Genomic DNA, 20002 nt, shown 5'->3' on the forward strand with positions numbered 1-20002 from the left:
AAAGACCCGTGGACCGGGGCGCAGGAAGGAGATCTACAGCACGCGGCGGGAGCTCACCTGTTTGGGTAGGCCTGCCAGGTCGTGAGAGCTGCCGCTGTAGCCGATGGCGGTGTAGAGTTTTTTTTTCTCCTCTGACGTCATGATCTCGTCCAACCCAGAAGCTGAAATCAAACAAACACAAAGAGACGTCAACGTCCACACAACCACCGCCGCCGCCGTCCTCGCTCCTCGCTGCACGGCCTCCACCTCAGCAGCGCTGATAATAAATGCTTCCTGTTCGATTTTGACCTGTAATAACTTACTCTCCGACTCCTTGCTCTCCTCCGACTCCTGCTCCTCCTTCTTGGCCTTTCGTCCGAACCAGCCGCTGAAGAAACCTCCTCCCTGCTTCTGCCCGCCCGCCGCCTTCTTCGCCAACTCCTTCTGCCCGGACCGGATCACCTGGGGGGGCGGGACGAGGTTCCGGTTCAAACTCTCTCTGACTGAAGCGGGACCGAGGTCCGTTAATGACGCGTCATATTTACCTCCATCTGCGCCTGCTGCCGAGCTAACGTGATGTTGAAGACATCCAGAACGTTCTCCAGATCCTGATGGTGATGAACAGAATCAGCTGGTTACACTGAGACACAAACAACCTGCAAGTCTCTTATTTGTATGGAGAATAATCTGGATTATTTATAACCTGGAGCCTGCTTTTAATTATTAAAAAAAATAATAATCAGAACCAGGTCTGGAGCTTTTATTATTTTAATTTGAAATTCTAGAATAGATCAGTCTCTCTGAATCGACAGTGACACCAGTGGGTGTGTTTAGTTATCGCACACCATGTACAGATGCCAGGGTTTGAATCGGACCTGTCACTCGTTCTCTCTGTCACTCGTTCTCTCTCTCTCTCTCTCTCTCTCTCTCTCTCTCTCTCTCTCTCTCTCTCTCTCTGACATGTGAGCAGGTATGAGGAAGCAGCAGCTGCAGGTTGATTTATGGATCTGATCTAAATCTGAATTCAAAGTGTTTGTGAAATTAATCAGATAACAGATCGAGGAGCTGAAGTCATATCTTACAATATTCTCCGCTTGTATCACGTAAATCTAGTTTTTCTCTGATTTCTATCATAACAAACAGAATCATCGCTGTATTATAACACTTATCTTAGAGGCCTTTCAGAGTGAATCCAGAGCATTAACATTAAAGAACAAAAGGCTGGCTGCAGCCAAACTTTGTTCAAGAGGCAAAAAAGCCCCAAAATAAATCCTGTAAAAAATAAAAAAAAAAGGCTGAGTATGTTGTTCACTGTTTTACAGCCAGAGGCCACGTTGATTTAGAGGCGTACGGTTAAACAGTCGAGTGCTGATGGGTAAGTGGAGAAACGTTGGCCGACGTGCACACAGGCACAGCTGGGATAGATTGTAGCTGTCACGTGTAAATCGTGCGTTTGTGAAATTATTCCGAGTTTTGTTTCTGTGTGCTCATGTTGTTTTACGGTCTTGTTTTGATTAAGACGAGGAACAATTTAGGTCATGCTTTCTCTGAATTCTGCTTCGCCCGCACTAATCATACACAACAGTTCCCTCAGTGAACTATATACAGTGACATCTCGGGCTATCTGGTTTTATAGAATCTGATCAGAGCAGTCGATGCACGTTTGCTCAGCAGCACCTGGATCTGCTGCTCGATATCTGCGTTCGGCTTGCTTGACGACTGACTCAGCAGTTTGTTCTTGTAGGCGGTCTTGTAGGCCTTCAGGTTCTTCCTGTGCTCCATGATGTTGGACCAGGACCACATGCGACTGAAGCGTCTGATGTGGACCTCCAGGATGCTGTTGAAGCCGTACCTCCACCTGGAAGTCAAAGACAGAAAACGACACAGACTTCATGTGACTGTCTCACCTGGTTAGTCAAAGTTTGTACTCTAGCTCTGCTCTCGGGACAAATGGTCCATTTTTACAGAGGAAAGGTAGGCGGGACCCCACACAGTCGTTTTACCCCTCGCTCCTCGTCACCCCAAACGTCAAACCAACAGACGCATTGTAAGTGCGTCACAATATTTGCCCTAAAAAGCAACACTTCACAATCTGAATGGATTCAGGTGGATGAATGAATTCTATGCGTGCAGTGTTGCTTGTTTCTCAGTTTCATAAAGATGTTGGATCTTGTTTGAAATAGCTTTTCTGCACAGCAGTTGGAAAGTTGGATCACATGTTGCTATCTTTAGCACATTTTCTAACCTCTTATCTTCAACCACTGATAGTGGTCTACAGTCCAGAGCAATCAATTTAGAGAGTGAATTTGTAAGTTTATCAGACGTTGAATTACTCATTTTTGGGCCTGAAGACAGTCATTTGGTCGAGTTTAGGCTGCAAACTCTTCTTGTTTGTACTTGTGGCGAAGCTAGCGAAAAGCTTGTACAAAGCTAGCACGAAGCTAGCGATAAACTAGCACAAAGCTAGCACAAAGCTAGCGAAAAGCTTGTACAAAGCTTGCACAAAGCTAGCACGAAGCTAGCGAAAAGCTTGTACAAAGCTTGCACAAAGCTAGCGAAAAGCTTGTACAAAGCTCGTACAAAGCTTGCACGAAGCTAGCGAAAAGCTTGTACAAAGCTTGTACAAAGCTTGCACAAAGCTAGCGAAAAGCTTGCACGAAGCAAGCGATAAACTAGCAAAAAGCTAGCACAAAGCAAGCAATAAGCTAGCACAAAGCTAGCAAAAAGCTAGCGCAAAGCAATGACAAACAGTTCTGCGCTGTTTATGAGGCAAACTGTGATTGACGCGTTTAAGTCCCACCCCTACTAATTAATTAAAAGTAAGTTGGGGTTTTTTTTACCTAAATGTAAGCTTTATTACTGTAAGTGAGAATACAGAATAAAATGGAATAAAGCTAAAGCCAGTGATAAACTAGCGATAAGCTAGCACGAAGCTAGCCCCAAGCTAGCGAAAAGCTTGTACAAAGCTTGCACAAAGCTAGCAATAAGCTAGCGCAAAGCAATGACAAACAGTTCTGCGCTGTTTATGAGGCAAACTGTGATTGATGCATTTAAGTCCCACCCCTACTAATAAATAAAACTAAGTCCACGTCTTGTTCAAGTCTAATTCACAAAAAGTGTACGCGGCTGCCAGGAATGTTGCGACAGGTTTAAATTGATTTGATTTATTTTTTTTTTTTTTTACCTAAATGTAAGCTTTAGTACTGTAAGTGAGAATACAGAATAAAATGGAATAATAAAACTAATTAAAACCGCAAGCGGTGATGAAGGGACCGAAGCACCCCACGCATGTCGGCGCGTGTCGCGACCGCGAGAGTACGACCGCGGGAGTGCAGCCGCGACACGAGGCCAAGCAGCAGGCCTTACAGTCATCGAAGGTTAAAAAATTGGAGTGCGCCGAGACATCAAAGTTTGATGGTACGCCGTGGCCACGCCCCTTGACGAAATAACGTGCAGAGCACAACGAGAGATCTTCAACATGTCTAGAACACACTAAGATTGAGTTTGCGATGATCGGATAAACGCTTTTGGAGGAGTTCGTTCAGATAGCTAACCTGTAAACCGCGAATTTTAGCCATTCAAAAAAAATATGGAGGACTTCCTGTTGGGTTTTGACCATGGGTGTAAGAGGATTTTATGTAGCGCCTGTCATGCCCAATGAGCATAAAAAATCTCATGCATGTAGGACAAAGAAACCTCTATGGGGAGGCCATTTTTAAGATTTCATGGGGGCGCCACTGAGTCATTTAGCCACGCCCACTTACTATAACAACATGACAAGTTTAACTTTTCCCCAGGGATCATGTGTCTGATGTTTGGTGACTCTACACCTTTATTAAGCACTGTAACAAACTACTTCCTGTTTGTGACAAACAACGCGTATGTACGACCACACCCTTTAACGAAATAACGTGCAGAGCACAACGAGAGATCTTCAACATGTCAAGATCACACTGACATTGTCATCGTGTCAATCGGATAATTGCTTTTGGAGGAGTTCGTTCAAATAGCTAACCTGTGAAACGCGAATTTTCGCCATTAAAAAAAAATATGGCGGACTTCCTGTTTAGTATTGACTATGGGTGTGAGAGGATTTTTTGTAGGTCCTGACATTATGAACGTACCAAAAAATTGTCATGCATGTAAAAGAAAAAAACCTCTATGGGGAGGCCTTTCAGAAAGGTAAAGTATGGGTGCGCCGAGACATCAATGTTTGATGGTACGCCATGGCCACGCCCTTAAACGAAATAACGTGCAGAGCACAACGAGAGATCTTCAACATGTCTGGAATACACTGACACTGAGTTTACGATGATCGGATAAACGCTGTTGTAGGAGTTCGTTCAAATAGCTAACCTGTGAAAGAGGAATTTTAGCCATTTTTATTGCATTCAAAAAGATATGGCGGACTTCCTGTTTGGTTATGACCATGGGTGTAAGAGGATTTTATGTAGCTCCTGACATGCCCAATGAGCATAAAAAAAATTGTGTATGTAGGACAAAAAAACCTCAATGGGGAGGCCTTTTTGAAAATCTCAAGGGGGCGCCACTGAGTCATTTAGCCACGCCCACTTTTTGTGCCAACATGTCTAGTTTCATTTGTCCACTGGGATCATGTGTGTGATGTTTGATGAATGTATGACTATATTAAGACCCCTAACAAACTACTTCCTGTTTGTGACGAACAACGCGTCCGTATGACCACGCCCTTTGAGGAAATAACGTGCGGAGCACAACGAGAGATCTTCAACATGTCAAGAACAAGCAGATACTTAATTTGCGTCCATCGAAAAAACACTTTTGGAGGAGTTCGTTCAAATAGCTAACCTGTGAAACGCAAGTTTTCGCCATTGAAAAAAAATATGGCGGACTTCCTGTTTGGCTTTGACTATGGGCGTAAGAGGATTTTATGTGAGATCTCGCATGCTTAATGTGTATAAAAATGTTCATGCACGTACGACGAAAAAACGTCAATGGGGAGGCCCTTTTGAAAATTTGAAGGGGGCGCCACTGAGTCATCTTGCGAAAAAAAATTACGAAATGACGAGAATATCAAATTTTTCGCCAGACCCGATGATGTTGGAGATTTTGATGAGTTTTCATTCACGTTCAAGTCGTCAAAAGTGGCTCCAAAGATGAGGAAGAAAAAAGAAAACAAAAATAATCATTTGAAAAACAATAGGGTCCTTCGCACTGGTCAGTGCTTCGGTCCCTAATAATGAGTGAGACAAAAGTTTGATCATACGTCCTTCTTTTTGTTCTGTGATGAACTCTGAAGGGAAACTGACCAGAGTCTGGTGTTGTTGTGGACCGGAGCCTCAGGTCTGAACTTCCTGTAGGGGGCGTTCTTGATCATGCAGTCGACGGACTCCAGCACCTCCACCATGGACACGTACTGCAGAGGACCACAACAACACGGGAAAGCAAACATCAGGAGGAATTACAGAATCATATTTCACATATAGTAGGCGGAGCTTCAGGGCGAGTTCAGCGCACCCTGCATGTGTTGGCGTGGCGTGATGTACACGCATGCATACCTGTGGTTTTGTCATCTCTATGGCGATGTTCTGGACCTCGAGGTGCAGGTTAGCCTTTGGAGTTTTCAGCTCCAGCTCAGCGTTTGGGTTGATGCACATTTTAGCCGTGGCAAAGATGGGCTTGAACACTAGAAACGAACCAAACAGCCAATCAGTGAAGAGCGTGCGCGTCGACACGATAAAACAACCAGCTCGACGCAGGCAGACTGTCAGGCTGAATTGCACTGTGGGATAATTCACGTTGTGGAAGTCTAATAAACTTACTGTACTGATAATGAGGGAGCTCCTGATCCTTACTGCTGATCCCACGCTTCAACTGATCCTGCAGGACGAGAGAGGAAGTGTCACGCAGTCGTTCATCGTGTCGTGTGGTTGTTTTAAAAAAAGAGTCAGAGCGTCAGATTTACCACGATGTCTTCAAACGATCCTTTGTAGAAGATGGGACTGTCGACGTTCCAGTAGGCACAGAGACTCTCCAGACGCCCGAGCTGACGCACGAAAAACACACATGATCAAGTCAAAACACACACACACCGTCACCATACACACATCAATACAGTTTATCCTTCTGGCATGTGCAATCATTTTACATATCAGACTACAATATTTATTTATATTGCTGCAATAGTTTACATTTCATAATGTGCAAATATTTATATTTTAATATTGACGCAATATCTATCCATAATTTACTCTGCTGCTATCTGTAATTAACTCCCACCATACACAGCCCATTACACCTTTTTTATATTCCTCTTCTTTTTAGCTGTCTGCACTTTGAGGTGAAGCCAAATCATTTTATTTTACATTTGTATGATGACAAAAAAAAAGCCCTTCTATTCTGCTCTATTCTATTCAGCCCTATTGTGCTGATTGGCTGTAATATGAACCAATCAGGCGGCGTTATTGGTTAAGAAACGGGAGCAATAACAACATGTTTCTAGCTGCTGGTTGACTGGTCTCGTTTTTGAAGCCTTCTCGTCTCTACACGTCTTTCCTGTTGATTTTAGAAACATCACTGAAAACTCAAATATACAGAGATTACAGAGTTTAAGAGCGAGTGAGCATCTCACCTTATAGATGATCTTTGCTGCTTCGTTTAGGATACAAGCCTTCCAGTTTTCGTCCGTGGTCTGAAAGTTACAGAAACAGAAACATGAGCTGATCAATCACCATTGTGCTTCTGTGTGTGTGTGTGTGTGTGTGTGTGTGTGTGTGTGTGTGTTACCAGCAGGCTGAGCTCGGCAAGCGTTACTCCCATCGACAGAGGGTGCTGTGGGTCCGACAGCTGAAACAAACAGAGAGATTTTCAGGCCGCAGTAAGAGGCTGGACTCGTGTTTGTTGTTAAACCGCAATGAAGACAGTGCTGGAGTGCGTCTGCATATTTCAGGGCGCCAATTTTGGACGCCAAAAGCCGTGCGGCGGAATCGAAACAGGTATCCATATTGTTGGATTTTAAGGAGACAAACAAACAGAGAAAGCCGCCGCCCTCACTCACGTCGTCCTCGTAGCGCAGGTGGATGCTGCTGATCTTCACCTGCAGGTTTTTGATCACCTGCGCTGCCAGTTTCTCAAAAAAGGAGTCCTTCTTGTCCTCTTGAGGTTTCTCTGAAAAACAAGACGACAAAGACAGAGCAGACGAGAGAGGACGGTCAGACCTGACGAGCCGATCCACATCGGCCACATCGATCAGGCCAGGGTCCAAACTAACGAGCTAACATCTTTAAATGCTAAATAGAGGTTTGGATTTGATGCAACAGATTGAGATGATGTGACCGAATATGGGACAGAAGGTCGAATATCAGGCGTCATAAATATTGATCCTTTCTATCATCTCGTCCTCAGGTCTGTTTCGCCTGGTCGTCATGACTACGGGCTGCTCGTCGGGAGTTCTCTCGACGAGATTTTATTTGGATCGCGAACAAAGAAATGCACATAAATTTAGTGTGGTGGTGATGAGCTCTCGTGACCAAACTTTCACAAGTAACACTTTGAAACATGTAAAACACGTGACACAGCCTGTGGACGAGACGAGTGAAACATGGCGTGCAGCGCCACGGTGGAAGGACAGACTTTGCAGCCCTGATGAAGTCTGTTTTGGGATCCTTCAGGATTTAATCCAAGTTATTAATGGAGTCAGCCTGGAAACATGAGATCATCACTTTGAAGATGTCTCCATGATCACAAACTCGACTCCAGCGGGGGAAATAAAAACAACGTACCTGCTTTGTTGTCGTGCCGTTTCAGCTTCTTCAAGCCTTTTTTCGCTTTTTTATGTTTTTTAAATCCTTTTCGGACTTTGGCAGCGTTAAAGAGAGAGACAGCTGTTAGTGACAGAAAAGCCCGAAAACACACACACACACACACACACACACACACACACACACACACAGAGAGAGAGAGAGCGGAGGAAGAAGAGGTTGAATCTGATGCCACAGAGCGGCAGATTCAAACACAGTAAGCTGAGTCCTGAAGGAGGCCAGCCAATCACAGCGCAGAGAACAAAAACTTAATTTTAAAAAGTAAAAGCAGCTGGAAGAAGCTGCTGATGCTTCGTATGTTTCATCACGTGAGATAAAAGAAGCAGTTTCTTTATGTGCTAACACAAGAAAGGAAATGTTGTCGAACGCTGAACCTGTGAAGTGGTGATCATGTGACTCTGAGCCTCATCCGTCCTGTGTGATGTAGGAACAGCCAGCCAATGAGACGGGAGATAAGATAAGATGTGGCAACGTAGGAAGTGTAGGGATGGGCATTACATGACGATACGGAACAAGACTGGACTAGACGATATGATGACATGTGATGTGATGAGATACGATGCACTGCGATGATTGGATAGGACACGATACGATACAATATGATAGATAGGTATTGATCAAAATATCATAAAAGAGTGAGTTATGCAAGACATTCATGTAGTGGTGAAACACGGTGTGATTATCTGAAGACTTTAAGGTACTTAAAGGAGCGCTGCATTACTCGGACACCTAGTGGTTAAAATGGGTACTGCAGGCCAAGGTCGAGGAGATGCTCACGCAGGTTGTCATGTGACGATGAGCGAATATTTTTGCACAGTCCTGTGTTGTCACATGATGTACACACTGGCGTGATGCTGACACGTGTGTGTGCGTGTGTGTGTTAGTTACCGTTCTGAGGCTCCTTGTAAACAACGCTCTCCAGGCTGAACAGCAGGTCTCCCGTTTGAGACGCTGACAGCGAACGCAGCATGAACAGTGCAGAGGGACATGTTAATACATCCAATCAGACAGCAGTCTGTCCATCAGTCTGTCCATCAGTCTGTCCATCATTCATCAGTCTGTCCATCAGTCTGTCCATCGGTCTGTCCATCATTCATCAGTCTGTCCATCAGTCTGTCCATCGGTCTGTCCATCATTCATCAGTCTGTCCGTCAGTCTGTCCATCAGTCTGTCCATCAGTCTGTCCATCAGTCTGTCCATCAGTCTGTCCATCATTCATCAGTCTGTCCATCAGTCTGTCCATCATCCATCAGTCTGTCCATCAGTCTGTCCATCAGTCTGTCCATCATCCATCAGTCTGTCCATCAGTCTGTCCATCATTCATCAGTCTGTCCGTCAGTCTGTCCATCAGTCTGTCCATCATCCATCAGTATGTCCATCATTCATCAGTCTGTCCATCAGTCTGTCCATCATTCATCAGTCTGTCCATCGTCCATCAGTCTGTCCATCAGTCAGTCCATCATTCTGTCCATCATTCATCAGTCTGTCCATCAGTCTGTCCATCAGTCTGTCCATCAGTCTGTCCATCGTCCATCAGACAGACTCAGTGAAACATTTACATAAAACTGATTTCTGATATATTTTCATGTCAAACATTCGTCTTTCAAACCTCAGTGGTTAGATTTCATATTACTTATTATTATATTATATTATTATCATTTTACTCTGAGATAAATAACCAGCGGTTTAAACTCTATGTTGTCTCCAGTGATGTTCAGTACGTGCTGGGCTGGACCTCGGCTCTGTGAGTTAGTGTGAGCGCAGGAGAAGGAAGTTAAAATCACCAGAAGGCTTCAAACCACCAGAGAGCAGAAAGGAGGCAGGAAAAGTAAGAGAGCAGCAGCAGCACACGCCGGGCGTGTCCTCGGGTGGTCAGAGGTCAGAGGTCAGAGGTCAGTCAGTCTCACCTCTGCGTGCAGCCATCTGCAGCGCCTCCTCGATGCGTTGCAGCTCTCTCTGCTTCGCCTCCAGCTGGTAGCGCTCCTCCTTCGCTGCGTCATACTGCATCGCTGTGAAACAACACAAAATAAGAGTCAAACATTTTTATTGACCCGTTCTACGAACTGAAGCTGCTGACCTAAAAATAACTCGCACGTCTGTGGCTGTTTTCGCCTAAAGGGAAATGTCACATCTGCCGTTTATTAACACACACACTGTGTCCTCCTCAGAGGCCGACAGGCTGTTCGGTTTCTCGCTCTCTGTAATGAACACATTTAACAAAGAGATCGCACGACCGCGGGTTCTCATCCCGGCCGAGGTCAGTGAAATGATTGATAACGTAAACATTGACGTTTGCTAACTGACAGTTTGTTCCATGAACATCATGAAGAAGACGTCCTCTTGGCTCATTCATTCAATCTAACTGTGCTGCTATGATCAGATCCCTCACAGAGGAATCACTCTAACATGGTTCACACATGTTAAAAGACAGATCACCAAACTGATCGACTTCATGGACAATGATTCTAACAGGCACTAAAACTTGTTTCTGGTACCTGGTGTTTATTTCTTATTTTACTGTTGTGTTTTAATTATGTTTTAGTAGTGTTGCTTTTAATCTTGTTTTTACCTTGTGCATTTGGTACTGGAGGTGCTATACAAATAAAATATGATTGATTGATTGATTGATTGATTGATTGATTGGTGTTCATCTCGAGATCGGTCTTTAGACCACCTTTTCAAGGTTTCTGTCTCGCCTCGGAATCGAATGCACTTTAACCCGGTCTCACGTCGGTCTCAGACTGGGCGGACTCCTGATTTGAAGTCGAGACCAGCACTTGCTGTTTTTACTCGTCAGTACTGTGATAAGCCGTAACAGGACCCAGGACCCAGGATCCTTGTACCCCCATACTCTGAATTCTGATTCCTTGTACCCTTTAAGTGACGTGAAGTGGGCGGTCGTGCGGCTCTGTTGTTTGAACGCCACGAACCCATCTGATGTTTGGCGAGACACGTTAGCTCAGAGTAAGTGGTTTTTCCCCGAATTCAGATTTTGAGTCCAAAGAGTCACCAGACACCAATAAATCCCCTCAAGGTCTCCAAGAAAAGTCACAGGATCAGACCGCAGTAACTGCTAACCTTCAGATTTAGGATGGAAATCCCCCGTTTGAAAAACCAGTTTAATCTACTGGAAACCATCCCAGCTCGGACATCAAAGAAGGTAGATAGACACAGGGCCGCATGATGTGGTCTAAGAGGCCTGAAAGCTTGGCCCACTAAAGACTACGTTTTAGGATGATTGATTGGGCATCATGCAGCTCTAACAGGAAAGAGAAACCAGAACCAGATCGGACCTGAACCCCGAACCACCACCTTTGAACCTCGACGTCTCCGACATCTTACCGTCAAATGGACACGCGTCCCGCTGAGATCCAACTGGAACACACACACAGCAACTGAGAACTCACACTCACTTCTTTCATTGACTTTATCACTCCATATGAACAAGCTCCGCCTCCAGATTGAACCAGCCAATTGGAAACTGTGCTCATTTGAAGATTTATAATGTGTTGACATTACGTCACTATCACTAACACTCAAAAGGACGAGAGAAGAGCTTTACAAGCTGTGGCCATTCGAGAGTCTGCTGGGGTCCTCGCCAAAAATCCGTTTGGCGGCCGTCCAACCAGCGTTCATCACATTGTGTCTGTCAGCGTCCAGGCGCTCACTAAGTTATCATTCTTGACTTTCATTGACAAACTTTCTGCTTACAAAGGGGAGTGCTGTTAGATGGGGCCCCTTTAGGGAGGCTTCCTACTGTCGCTGCAAAATTTGCACGTCTTTGCTTTACGTTTGTGAGCCCTCGGGGGCCCCCTTTACCGGTCTTGGGGCCCAACTCTGACACATTGATATTAGGGGCGGGACTTGATTAAAACATTTTAACTAATTAACTCAGAGCTTTCTAATTAATTAATCGAAATTAATCGCATTTTTAGTGCGTCACAATATTTGCCCTAAAAAGCAACACTTCTCAATCTGAATGGATTTTGGTGGATGAATGAATGCAATGCCAAAAGCTAGCATGAAGCTAGCGATAAGCTAGCACATAGCAATGACAAACTGTGATTAAATGTGTTATAAAAAAATTATAATTTGGGATTATATGGGAATTTATTAAAGTTATTTTCTCATAAATAATTAATCGTAATTAACGTGTTTAAGTCCCACCCATAATTAATATCAGTGCATTCTGCTTCCATGAGACACAATGGAGGTGGAGAAACCTTCACTTACTGGCTCCAGGAACAACCAGCAGGTACAGGCCTTCCAACGTGGCGACCACGGCGTCATTGTAGAGATTCTTCCAGGGAATCTTCAACGTCAGCTTACCTGAAAAAAAAAAAACCCCCAGAGGCAGGTGAGAGATAATCCAACATTTAACACTTCGTTTTGGATATTTGAAGTTCACTTTACTACGAGAATCAGTCAACAAACGTCATACTCACCGTCCTCCGGTTCATCTTATTGTTTACATGTCTTTGATTTATTGATTTTTTTCTGATTGCTGGACGCTTTATTAAAAATGGATATTGTTGTTTTCTGTATCTCTGTCAGAACTCACCGATCTGTCCGGCCTTCACCTTGAACGGAACATTAAACTCGCTCTGAAACACAAAACACACACAATCACGCTTTATCACAACCGACACGACGACATGAAAAAAAAGCCCGTTTCAGTCACTGTGGTGCACGTTCACAATCACAGCCTGACACTCACCAAAGCGTTTTCCTTCACCTTCAGGTTCTCGAGCACGACATTTCCTGCAGAGACACGAGAAAAAAAAAACACATCAGGGGGCGTGTCCAGACTTTTTTTTTTTTGGGGGGGGGGACTGAGAAGGCCCAACTGTGGCGCTGACCACACATGAATAACGAGCGTTTATTCACGCCTTCTGTCTGCACCAATCACAGACTTTTAAGCTACGCAAGCCCCGCCCCCCCCCCCCCCAAAGAGCTTCTCGACATATTCGCCACCTGTGGGTAAAATCTTTAATAAAAGAAAGGACTGCACAGGATCCTCCGCTTACTGCTCTCTTTCATTAAAACGTAACACAGACATCAACGGCCACATACACGTCTTCAAGAACTCCAAACATCATGCACGTCCAAAGACATTTAAAAAAATGTGCAAAAATAACTACGAACTACGAGCTGCCTGAAGCAACACATACTGAAAAGTGAACTTCATATAAGTCCCTCCTCTGCCAGGGAAAACAGCCCCCCCCCCCCCCCCCGGCCACCTCTCTGGTCCCTCCTGCATGTAATAATACATCAGTATTTATGTTTCTATGTCTTGTAATTACAGTAATTACACCGGGCCAGGGAAAGTGGGCGGAGTGCAGAATGCTGCAGGTGCAGCTCACAGGAAGCACCAGCCGCTCGAGGCTCGTCAGGTGAAGGGGGAAGCAGGTGATCTCGTTTTGTTTGCTTTAGTGTGCGCTGCCCCGCTGAGAATGATGACATCATCCCCCTGGAGCGCCACTTGTTGCAGCATCACTTACCAGCAGTGAGAAAGAAGCAGCGGATCCTCCGGGGACGTGCTCCAATAGAGAGCCACGGTTCCCATAAACGTAAAGAACTCTTCTCCCCTGATATTTAATACGTCCTGTTAGTTTAACGAGAGGGAATTTTTCTGTGACACGTCTCCGGTTACTATCTGAACCACAGTTTAAACAAAGGAGGAGAGATCATGTTTCACGTCTGGTGAAGTCCTCAGCACAGAGGAAAAGCGAGGTGGCTCCATCAGCGTGCTCTGATTCGCTCACAGCTCTGCGTCAACGTCTCCTGTGTGACGTGATGAAGGACGACTGTCTTACCTCTTATTCACCTGTCAACAGATCGTCCCCGAGGACTCTGAATTGTTTCCGGCAGATCTAAACATCTTCAGGTTATGTTTCTAGCCGCGCTGTAAAAGGTGTCATTTAGTCAGAGGAACCCGTTTGTCTGGATTCCTTCACGTCAGGTCGGCCTGCGAGTGTGACTTTTAATCAATCACCTCTTTTTGTTTTTGTTTTCTGCTCCACCTCAGACGAGTCATAAATCCCGTCTGTCCTGTGAGTCCTGACTGTGTCGACGTGGACGGAGGATAAAAAGCTGTTTCTAGTCGAGGACGCTGAAGCCGATGTGCACGCTGTCATATTTGTTTATTTATGACCGCTGAACCGTGAAAACACACTTTGCATATCTGTCTCTGATAACGGCGAGAGCCGGCGTGCAAACGTTTCCCCGCTTCCATGCAAAGGAGAGAGAGAGAGAAGACGAGTGCAGATCTGCTGGGCTCTGAGCACACCTTGTTTTTCTTTTGTTTTATTATGAAGAGCGTTAAGAGTCTTTGCAGGTCGGCGTGCAAAAAGTACATCGAACAAGTTTGACTCCAGAGCAGCTCGACACAAAAACCAGGATCCTTCCTGAAAAGGCCGGTCCATGGATTCTCATCAAAGATCAATAAGAGAAATAAAAGTTCAATAGTCAGTGAAAGAGGAAGAAACAGTAACAATGAATGCATCGATGTCAACATTGGTTTTAGGTTTCACACGAGCGGTCTGCTGGGTGAGAGCGAGCGAGCGAGGGAGGGAGGGAGAGAGAGAGAGAGCGGTCCATGGTGTGAGACCTTCCACAAATCCTGTGTTGCCACTCTCTCTCTTTGACTTCCTGTTTTCATATCTGTGTCAGTCAGATTCACTTAACGGCGCCTTTGTTAATCATCTCCAGCTCACTTCCTGTTTGGATGTGCAGCCAGCAAGAACAAACAGGAAGTGGAGTCTCCGTAGTCTTTGTGTCTCAGCGTCCCTGATTTTGTTGTGTCATGCTCAACGTGCATCAACTCGTTTAAAACATTTTAATTGAATTGAATAAAAAAAGTGGTTGAAATGCTTTTATTTTGTAATAATTTGGATTCGTTTTCTGCTCGTTCTGTCTGATCAGAGGAGCCGAACACATCGAACCAACAGCCACATTAAATACAGGCATCACCCACTGAGGTACATATGTGACGTCCATATTTATATGTCAGATGGATCAGTCTGGATTTAACGCTGACTTGCATGAACTCGCTCAGGCAGCGAGGACGAGACTCCCCACAGAGTCGACAAATCCTCATCAGTCGTTTAACAGCGATCAGGATCTGCGTGTCGCGTGATTGGCTGAACTTGTCTGGTTTGGATTCCTCTCTCTCTCTCTCTCAGGTATGAAGACCTGACGCCGACATGTGAGCAGGTATGAGGAAGCAGCAGCTGCAGGTTGATTTATGGATCTAATCTAAATCTGAATTCAAAGTGTTTGTGAATTTCATCAGATAACAGATCGAGGAGCTGAAGTCATATCTTACAATATTCTCATCGCTGTATTATAACACTTATCTTAGAGGCCTTTCAGAGTGAATCCAGAGCATTAATATTAAAGAACAAAAGGCTGGCTGCAGCCAAACTTTGTTCAAGAGGAGGAAGAAGGGGAAGGTCATGTGACTCTCACTGTGCACTTTGTTGTAAATATAAAAATCAGAGTCGAGCTGGGAGGTTTTATTCGGACAGTTCAATGTTCAGTCACGAGCTTTGTGTTCTGAACTCTCCTAAGAAAGAGCCAACAAGTCCCCATTCACAAAGAGGAGACAGTGTGTGTGTGTGTGTGTGTGTGTGTGTGTGTGTGTGTGTGTGTGTGTGTGTGTGTGTGTGTGTGTTTTGAGCTGATAAGCAGCACTTTTGGACTTTCAGTTAACTGAATTAAGCCTATTTGCCAGTCAGTCAGATTAGCAGCCTCGTTTCAGTCACGCACACGCGCACGCAAACACACACACACACACACACACACACACACACACAGATTATTCACCTGGAAAGGTGCACAGTCGATGAAACACCTGTCAGTTTACTATGAATTCACTGTGAGAGTAAAATACGACAGGCTTGTTTGTCACTTCGGCTAACATCTTACACCTGAACAACACCTGTGAATCAAGAAACGTCAGATTTAAGATCTCTTCCGCTGACGTCTCGCGGTGATTCGGTCGGAGATGTTGAACTGACAGCGGACGAAGCTTCAATTCAAGACAGAATTGACGTGGTGACATCATCGATTAGTTTGTGTTTTTACCGCCGATTTTTAGGGTCGACACACCTCTTCAACATGACGTGTTGACACTTTTAAAACAGCGGGATTAAAAGTGTTTAAAAACGCAGATACTTCTAAATCAGTAAATAAGTGAACGGGGTTCGGCACGTCTCCGTACGTCATCGCGTTTAGCCGCGAGCTAGCCGAGCTGATCTTACCTCCCCAGATCCCGATCTTAAGCTGGGACTTGTCCAGGTTCTCCACGTAGTCTCCGATGAACCTGTTGAGCAGGTCGCTGACCAAAGACTCGAAGACCATGGTTGAAATGTCCGGGTCGTCGGACCCTGCAGCACCTGAGTCCCCGTATGTGTGATATGGACGAGCGATCGACTCTCTCTGAGATCATGTAGCACACGGGGATCGATTGGTGATGTCTGAGTGTGTGTTGACATTGTGGGAGAGAAAGGGAGAGCATCGATAGGTCAGGTGACGGTGAGTCAGTGAGGGAGAGGTTTTATTTGCATGTTTTATCTTTGATCTGTTTATTATGAGGATGCAGAGATTATGCTACAGACTTTTTCTTGAATTGTCCGTGTCCTCTTTTTTCTCTATGATAAGATCAGATATTATTTTATTGATCCCCAGGGGGGGAATTCAGCAATACAGCAATCAAAACCGAACAGAATTAGTAACATAAATACAATTTAGAAAAATAGTAGTATTGCAACAGGCTGGAGTGATAAGAATAAAACCATCCAAAGATAAAAGAGATTAAAAGAGCAAAAAGATAAAGGAATATAAACATTTCAGATAAGTATTTGATACTGTCTTAATTTGGAGTAAAAGCATCGTTTAAAGCTGTGGTTCCCAACCTTTTAATTTGGAGCCCCCTTTTACTTGTATGTAAGAAAAGAACGAAAAATCTAACGTAAAAAAAGAAAGAAAATAATAAAAGTATACGAGGTAAATACAAGTATTTTTTATACTTTATACCTTTTAGACAACATCACCTGCGAAGCTTGAAGGTCTGCGTCAAACTTTCCTTGACTGACCGTCTGACCCACTGACAGACAACAATCAGTCCATCATGTTATATTTGTAAATCATTACAAAGACAACACGAGACAGATCCTGAAAAAGAACAAACTAAATATCTCATTCGTGTTTCGCTTTACTGTGGAGAGAATCAGGAGGAGTTCATACAGGAAGCAAAATAAGCCAAATAAGAAACTACACTTTAGAAAACAGCAAAAGATATAGATAAAGATATTTGCAAGTAACTTTACAGAAAAAAACAAGCCCAAAGTCTCTTATAACAACACTGACATGTTCTAAATGTATCATCACATGTTGTTCAGACCACTTCTTGTTAGTTTGGGTCAAACAGCAGCCTCCAGTGTTGAGAAGTGAAGTCACTGTAGTGGTGCAAAAAGCTACAGTTCCTTGAGTGTCCACTTGAGGGCAGCACCGAGTCCCGATCAGGTCCCATATTAAAGCTTGTCTGATTTAGATTTAGGGCTCAAGAGAGAGTTACTTTCAAGTTTAAATCTTTGCACTGTCACTTTGTTTTTCACATCAGATCATTGTGTTGTTTTCCGGCTGCTTGTTGTTCATCGTCATGTACACTTTACGTAGCAACCTCGACTATCCATTGGTTCGGACGAGTCAAGTCCAAACCATCCCTATGACTCTAACACGTCCATGTGTTCTACGGACTTTTCTGACAAAAGACCAGCATTTGTGTTTGTGTGTGAGGAGGTGATGAACTGTGTTGCCTCAGTAACGGCTTCGAGCGGAAGTGCACGCCGGTCGCCGTTGATTTAAGAGGCCTAAACATGTTTTATTAAGAACATTTCCTACCGATGGACTGTAATCAGCGTGCACCTGCTGAGCGCGGCTCTCTGATGTCATCAGCGGGTCACGGTTCAGAGAATCACTTTGAGAGGGACGACCAGAAGAACGAAGAGCTTAACGAGGTTTGAATCCTGATCAAATGTTCTCCAATCAAAACACGCAGAGAAGATGATGAAGAGGCACCTCTGCAAATCAGCTCAGGCTGTAAATGCTGTTAGTGTGTTTGCAGCAGGTTACCAGCTCCATACTTGTTCCTTTACACGTAAACATGAAGTGGACGGTCACTTCAGTCCGTTAAAAGAACATTTCCTGAAATGTCGTGGACACATTAAATCAAACACTCACAGAGCTGGATGATTAGTGAGACAGCAGGTCTAAAAGCATCAGTGGAAAACATTTTAAACGAAACGACTCGGTCTGAACTATCCCACAAACAAACACAGGAAGTAGATTGGTTCTATTTTATTATTATTTTTAAAGGGACATAAAGTCATCAGAGAATGTGTTCGATGCTTTTTAAAAAACATTATTAATTTGTTTTTGGTGCTAAATCAAAACGGCAATCACTAAAATGTTGAACCCAAAGCTCCCTAACAAACAGGTGACATCACAGTGAATACGTCGACTTCTTTTATTGCAATCTATGGAGCACACACACACACACACACACACACAAACATGCACACTTACACACTCAGTTTAGATCTAATGGTTTCCACGAGGTCACAACCCCCCTCCTCCCCTCCCATGGCTGGTCATGTGACCTCCCTCCTCTCCAGGGGCCTTTAAATCGCCCGTCTGCCCTCTGAGACGGAGAGAGACGGCAGGAAGTCACAGCGACAGGTGAGTAACCCCGCCTTTATCGACACCAAAAATGAAGGAATTATTATAGACATTTATTGTAGAAACTGAATTCACCTTGACCTTGTTTTTTTTTCAGTATACGGAGGCTCTTCTTTGAGAAGCTGAGGATTGTGGGAGTTGTAGTTTGTCTCTCTGACAGCAGGATGTTTGGCTCTGTGTTACTCTGCTGTTGCTCCTTCAGTCTGCTGCATCTCTCATCCTCTCTGGTTCATGGAAACATCCCCCTGGATGACAGCCCGGCAGCCGGGCGCCGAGCCGACTCTTCCTACCTGTCTGACATCGGTAGGTGACACCTGTCCAATCAGAAAGCTCCAAACACATACTCAACCGTCAGCCTGGTGTAGAAATGATGTCTCCAGGAGAGTGGGTGGAATTATTATTAAAGTGGAAACAGGTAACTGTTCAGCTCTGTTTTTCTGTTTGATGTCCAGTAGAGAGAGGCCATGCACAAGACCCTGTGCACGAGCCCATCCTGCTCCCTGTCGACTCATTGGAGGACCACTTCCTGATTGACGCAGCCGCCTACGACGAGGTTGGTGTGGCAATATTTAAAGAAGTTTATGGTTCTGTGAGATTAAAAAGGCTTCCTTTGACACAGAGGAGCTCTGAGCTGAGTGTTTTGATTTGTTCTTCCATGCAGGTTTGATTTTACATGATGGGAGAACATGAGTAACAATTTGGTGTTTGATGTTAGAACATAAGCTTTATGACACTCTCCAGTAGATGTGTTCTTTGACTGCAGTGATTAGGGGACCGTCTGTCATGTTTCAGCTGGTTTGCAGAAAACAAGGCACCGATATTTTTTTGCAGTCTATTAGAAATAAAAGTCTTTTTGTTATTTTTAATCCACAGTTGAAAACATTGTTCTCTGCAGCTCTCCCAACTTTTCTTGCACTGTTTTAATATAAAATGTCTGTGAACATTTGGAGTCAACCACACAGATATGAAAACAAAATGAACGTCCACACATCTTAAGAAAGCGGCTCTGTGGTCCAGACAGTGTGACACTGCCTTTGTGTTCCAGGACTCGTCTGCAGGTTTGCAGATGCAGGGTCGGGCCATGCGCTCTCCTCGTCGCTGCATCCCACACCAGCAGTCGTGTCTGGGTTACCCGCTGCCCTGCTGTGACCCCTGCGACACCTGCTACTGCCGCTTCTTCAACGCAATCTGCTACTGTCGCCGGGTGGGCCACGCCTGCCCACCGAGACGCACCTGACGACGCACCCGACGACGCACCCGATGCCACGCCCGATTAAAACCTGATCTCCTGATGTCGATGCTCTTTCTATTACATATTTAAAAATGTGCTTTTTGTGAATAAATAATTCAAGTTGATTCAAAATCAATTGTTATTATTTGTAGAATAGAGCGAATGGGATAATGTGCAGGAAGGACTTCTCCTTTGTATTCCTCACATTCCTATATGTTAACCCATGAGTCTTTGCGCTCGGCTAGCTGTT

The 20002-nt window shown here is 44.6% G+C and overlaps 2 protein-coding genes across 7 annotated transcripts in view; one reads left to right on the top strand and one right to left on the bottom strand.

Moving 5' to 3' along the window:
• Positions 1-16405, bottom strand: part of vps13c (vacuolar protein sorting 13 homolog C) — a 47408-nt gene extending 31003 nt beyond the window's left edge. For 2 of the 4 annotated variants that reach the window (XM_079339703.1, XM_079339706.1), the window contains exons 1-18: positions 16043-16405; positions 12496-12539; positions 12340-12382; positions 12012-12107; positions 9686-9787; positions 8667-8729; positions 7740-7814; positions 7016-7125; positions 6745-6804; positions 6590-6649; positions 5924-6004; positions 5781-5838; positions 5517-5644; positions 5268-5374; positions 1657-1837; positions 525-587; positions 303-441; positions 58-161 (exon numbers count right to left, since the gene is read on the bottom strand). In XM_079339703.1, coding sequence (XP_079195829.1) covers positions 58-161; positions 303-441; positions 525-587; positions 1657-1837; positions 5268-5374; positions 5517-5644; positions 5781-5838; positions 5924-6004; positions 6590-6649; positions 6745-6804; positions 7016-7125; positions 7740-7814; positions 8667-8729; positions 9686-9787; positions 12012-12107; positions 12340-12382; positions 12496-12539; positions 16043-16142 — 1614 coding nt within the window. In that variant the 5' untranslated portion in view covers positions 16143-16405. The remainder of the gene's footprint in view (positions 1-57; positions 162-302; positions 442-524; positions 588-1656; positions 1838-5267; positions 5375-5516; positions 5645-5780; positions 5839-5923; positions 6005-6589; positions 6650-6744; positions 6805-7015; positions 7126-7739; positions 7815-8666; positions 8730-9685; positions 9788-12011; positions 12108-12339; positions 12383-12495; positions 12540-16042) is intronic. The other 2 variants (XM_079339704.1, XM_079339705.1) reach the window with 2 other exon arrangements.
• Positions 16406-18012: 1607 nt separating this feature from the next.
• Positions 18013-19870, top strand: agrp (agouti related neuropeptide). Of its 3 annotated transcripts, none has more exons than XM_079339795.1 (4): positions 18013-18521; positions 18619-18824; positions 18974-19074; positions 19567-19870. In XM_079339795.1, the coding sequence occupies exons 2-4, from the start codon at positions 18686-18688 to the stop codon at positions 19756-19758; spliced, it is 432 nt and encodes a 143-aa protein (XP_079195921.1). In that variant the 5' UTR covers positions 18013-18521; positions 18619-18685; the 3' UTR covers positions 19759-19870. The 3 variants fall into 3 exon arrangements, with proteins under 3 accessions (XP_079195921.1, XP_079195923.1, XP_079195922.1); XM_079339797.1 differs by having other exon boundaries at positions 18977-19074; XM_079339796.1 differs by having other exon boundaries at positions 18013-18824.
• Positions 19871-20002: the final 132 nt, after the last annotated feature.

The sequence above is a fragment of the Symphodus melops genome, assembly GCF_947650265.1.
Source record: "Symphodus melops genome assembly, chromosome: 3".
In the NCBI taxonomy this organism is placed as follows: Eukaryota; Metazoa; Chordata; class Actinopteri; order Labriformes; family Labridae; genus Symphodus; species Symphodus melops.